The sequence below is a fragment of the Austrofundulus limnaeus genome, unplaced genomic scaffold (assembly GCF_001266775.1).
Source record: "Austrofundulus limnaeus strain Quisiro unplaced genomic scaffold, Austrofundulus_limnaeus-1.0 Scaffold277, whole genome shotgun sequence".
Taxonomy (NCBI): Eukaryota; Metazoa; Chordata; class Actinopteri; order Cyprinodontiformes; family Rivulidae; genus Austrofundulus; species Austrofundulus limnaeus.
The window spans coordinates 269,670-274,096 of NW_013952679.1; the positions used below are offsets into that span (position 1 = coordinate 269,670).

Sequence of the window (4,427 nt, forward strand, 5' to 3'; positions counted from 1 at the left end):
TTAATTAGGTGTCAACGATAGCCATTTGATGTGAGTATCAGTCACACAGAGGCTGGGCTTAAAAGCCTGAATTTTGCCTGAAACTCTCAGACTGAAGAAGTCTCTTGGAGGAGAGACAAAACGTTTCATTATAGAAGAACCCGTCCAGAAGACCTTCACAATTTTTTTCTTTTTGATGTTTTACCTGGATTACAGAGATGCATCAGGACATGCTGATGTAATATTTTCCCTATAACTATTACAAAAACACAAAAAAGTATGAATAAGTATTTATATTTGTGTGCAAGCTGTTTAGCTTGTCAAAAAGCCTGTGTTTTTAGGGTTATTAACGAAGTTCATGTATTCAGACCAGTAATATTTGGGGTCACAAGTTTTTGCCATGGATATTTTTAGGGTCAGAAGATAAAAAAGTTTGGGAACCACTGCTTTATACAACACTGCTGGTTAAGTACACAGTTGCAACTCTCTTGTTTAGGTAACTCTGACCTAATTTTAAAAAATATACAATGCYATGTATGTATGTCTAATAAGCATAATTGCTGAAAATGAAATGCAGGGGTTTTAGAGCATAATCCCCACTRAAGTTACGCCCTTGGTTGCACATTGATGGAAAAATGTTTACAAGTTATCATTTTTTTATCCTTTTCTTTTACATTTATCATGATACTTTGTTTTGATCTTACTTCTTTAAGTATTCTTGAATATGTTTGGTCTGACAGAGAAAAACAGTTTTTTGCTTTTCAGAGTGTTTTAGAGAAGTCAGTTGTGTTAACAAAAATGTTACTTTGAGTGAACATCTTTGAGATGCAGACAACTGATAAATCACATGATTGCTCATGCCACAGAAAGATGTGAAACTTGTAACCATCCACTTTTGTTGCAAGGAGGTTTTGAAACCTTTGGAAGCCACTGAGTTACATTTAGGCTGTCTCCCCTTGCACAATTAACACTTAACCTTGGTGTTGTATCCATTTGTGTCTCTTCTCTGTTTCTCTGGGTTTTAAGGTGTCTTGAACCAGACACACTTTGTTGTAAATATGTTGTTTTCTTATTAGTCTAAAAGTTGTTGTTCATGATACATAAAACTCATRAGTACTTCAAAAATTGTCTATCTTTATTATTTTTTCACCTGAGCATTGCATGCCAAGCCAAAGGATATAGTCCACTCCAGGCTATAAACAAAACATAAGAAGTCAAGGCTATGTTAGTTGTTTTTGGCTAATCTAGTGTGTTTTATTTTGCCTTCGAATTACRTCAATTTTGGTCACATTATTCACACAGATACTGTACACACACAAAAAAGAAAAAAAAAACAAATATCTTCATAGTTTTCCACATGAAAGAAAAAGTAGAGTGCAATGGGAAACATCAGCTGGAAGAACACTACTGAAGTACCCACATGTCAGCTAAATTTTATTAGATTTGTCTGCTTTAAATTTGTAAGGTGTATTACAGAATGTAGGCTGTAGGAAGACATCAGAACAAGTTCTAAACTGAGATTTACTTTTTTTCTTTGTAAACTTAGGTTGCATTATTGCTTTTCCACAATGCTGTTTATGTATTTTGGTCTTTAACTGCCTCTTCAGTCAAAATATTTTACTGCCAAACAGCAGAAAAAACACTGGCTTCTTTCATTTCTAGAATAAGCTCTGTTGTGTATATGTTGTATTGTGCTGCAGCTGATACAATGAAAATCCATTGATGGGATCAGATATTGAACTGAGAGTGCCTGAAACTGATATACATTACATTATAATTACATTGCTTCCCTTTTACAACAAAATACAACAAAATCACAGTWTCTGTCAGGAACCTTCATAAGTTTGACATCTGAAAGTTATTTTACTCTGATTGTTTTGAAGAACATTTGTAGAAAGTGTGACCACTGTGAGCCTAAAGTGTCACACAACCTGTTAGGAACCTTAAAATCCACCTTTCACCCTAACAAGAGAGGACTTACAGCTCAGTTTTTAGTGGTGTCACTGAGATTTAGCCTTCATTACTACATGTGCAGCTTGAGCAGTTTTAAATGGCCTTGGCTCTTATCAGTGTCCACCAAGAGCTCAGCTTTTACTGTATGACTGCAGGGAGAACGGACCCAAATGTCAGCCATAAATCCTGGGGAATACACGAACAGCTTACCCACTCAGCACAGTCACCATATAAAGCCCCATCTTCTTGAAGATCTCCCAGTCTTCCACTTCAATGATCTTTGCAGCAATCAGAAACAGGATACCAACAGGCATGTAGCTGTGGAGGACCAGAGGGTTAGAATCAAAAGTCCTTTATAAAAAAAACTTTAAAAAAAATATGACACTGACAGTTGTCACTAGTTAAACTCATACCTTCTTTAACGCGTAACACAATGGGTAAAACAGATCGATGCTTTAATTTAAAAAACGATTGTTGCAACTTCACAAAAAATGTTTTTGCCTCCATTTTTAGATATGTAATTATTAAAAATTTTAAATTGTGTTATTTTGTGTTTGCATGCCAAGCTAACATAGGGAGAAAGTTTGGATAATGTAGTGCTACTTAAAGGGATAGGCAGGTAAATCATTGCTTCAATTCARTTTCAATTCAATTTATTTATATAGCACCAAGTCACAACAAACGTTGTCTCAGGGCACTGTACATAAAAAGAACAACAAAAAACAAAAACAAACAAACAAACAAACAAAAAAAAACAACACCAAAGAAAATAAGGAAGCCAGTAGATTACGTTGAATCACTTCATCACAGTCTCACTACATTAGTTAAATGTCTATGCTCAGCACATAAACACAAAGTGGTTTTATAAGCCTAAAATGGACCCAGCGTGGCTAGCCCTTAGCCTAGCCAGGATAAAGACTTCTGCCTTCTTCCCCTCACTCCTTGCTCCATGACTGGTCTACAAAACTCATGTAGACCAGAGAGGAAAACACCCACGACCCCCTTAACAACTCTGCAAGGGTAAAGACCAGGGGCCTCATGTACAAAGACTTGCGAGGATTTCTTACTGAAACCTGACGTATGGTCAAATCCAGAAAATGGCGTACGCACAAAAAAATCCAGATGTATCAAACTGTGCGTACGCCTGAATCCACACACATTTCTTTTGTACATCACAGTTAACGTGGAACTGAGCGCAGGTAAGACACCTCCCCTGACACGCCTTCATTAACATATGTTAAACAGATGCTAATTACTTCCTGTATGTGTGGAGGACACGTTTGTTTGATCCCTGCGTGATCAGAAATGATTTCTAATGTCATAAAAATAATGAATTTAATATAAAGTAAGTGGGGAGGCGGGGCAAGATGGCGGAGGAGTAAGACGAGTGTCGCGTGGGCTCCCGCTCCGACTTGTTCTGTTTATGGTTCTCTACTAAATGTCCTTGCTGTTTTGAGCATTTGGTCTGTCTGGATTCGACCCCTGAGTGGTTCTTGCTTGGAAGAGTAGAAGAATGGCGACAAAGAGGAAAGGCAAACATTCTAGCTCTGCGGCTGTTAGGCCCGACGCYGCCTCGRAGCAGGCTRCAGCTAAAGCCGGACTTTCGGCGCCTCCTTCTCCCTCCCGCAGYGAGGCGGATGCACTCTCCTTGAAGTCTGACGTTCTTGCCGCTATAAAAACCGATCTCTCAGCTGTGATCAAATCCGAAATAAAAGCAGCTTTGGCTGAAGAGTTTACTCTTATTAAAGGAGAGCTWCAAGYGGTGAGAGCGGAAGTGGCTAACAGCACGATGTGACTGCGCGCAGATCTGGACCACCTTGAGCAGAGCATAAAAAAGGTTGAGGACGGCTTGTCGACCTGGTCCGATGAGGTAGTTTCTCTATGCACCACCGTGTTGGAATTGAAAGAAGAAGTCGWTGGGCTCAAAAAGAAGTGTRAYGATATGGAGGGGGGCATGAGAAGGTGCAATGTGCGGATTATTGGAGTTCCTGARACGCCAGAATCCAGCTCCACTTCAGCAGTGGCTAAACTGCCAGCAGAGGTTCTACAGATGGATAAAGAGCCACTGGTGGACCGAGCCCATCGCTCTCCAGGTGGAAACAGGTCAGGYGATAAGCCGCAGGTCATTGTTGCTAAGCTGCACTATTATCAAGAATGTGTGGAAATACTGCGTCGGGCKCGGAGTCGTGGTCCTCTTCGTTTTAAAGAGACACCGGTCATCRTCACATCTGAYTACACGGCRGCTGTGRCCAAGGCTCGGGAGGCGTTTACGGAGGTGAGGAGGCTTCTTCGCAACCGACGWGATGTTCRCTACGGCCTGCTTTTTCCTGCACGGYTCCGCATCTCTCATGGGGAGGAAAGTAAGGATTTCCTGGATGCCAATAAAGCAATGGACTACGTTAAAAAGAGGATCATCTCGGCGACGGACAACGAGGACCGGCGTTGATCGCAGGTCCAACTCTCATCGATCCATTATGACTGTCAGGTTGTAATGA

General features: G+C 40.3%; 1 protein-coding gene across 1 annotated transcript in view; it reads right to left on the bottom strand.

Moving 5' to 3' along the window:
- The window catches only part of slc1a1 (solute carrier family 1 member 1), a gene marked incomplete at its 3' end in the record, with an annotated part of 33,339 nt that overhangs the window by 1,749 nt on the left and 27,163 nt on the right, over positions 1–4,427 (bottom strand). Inside the window, 1 exon segment of the mRNA XM_014021088.1 lies at positions 2,143–2,250. Within this exon segment, the coding sequence (XP_013876542.1) occupies positions 2,143–2,250 (108 nt within the window).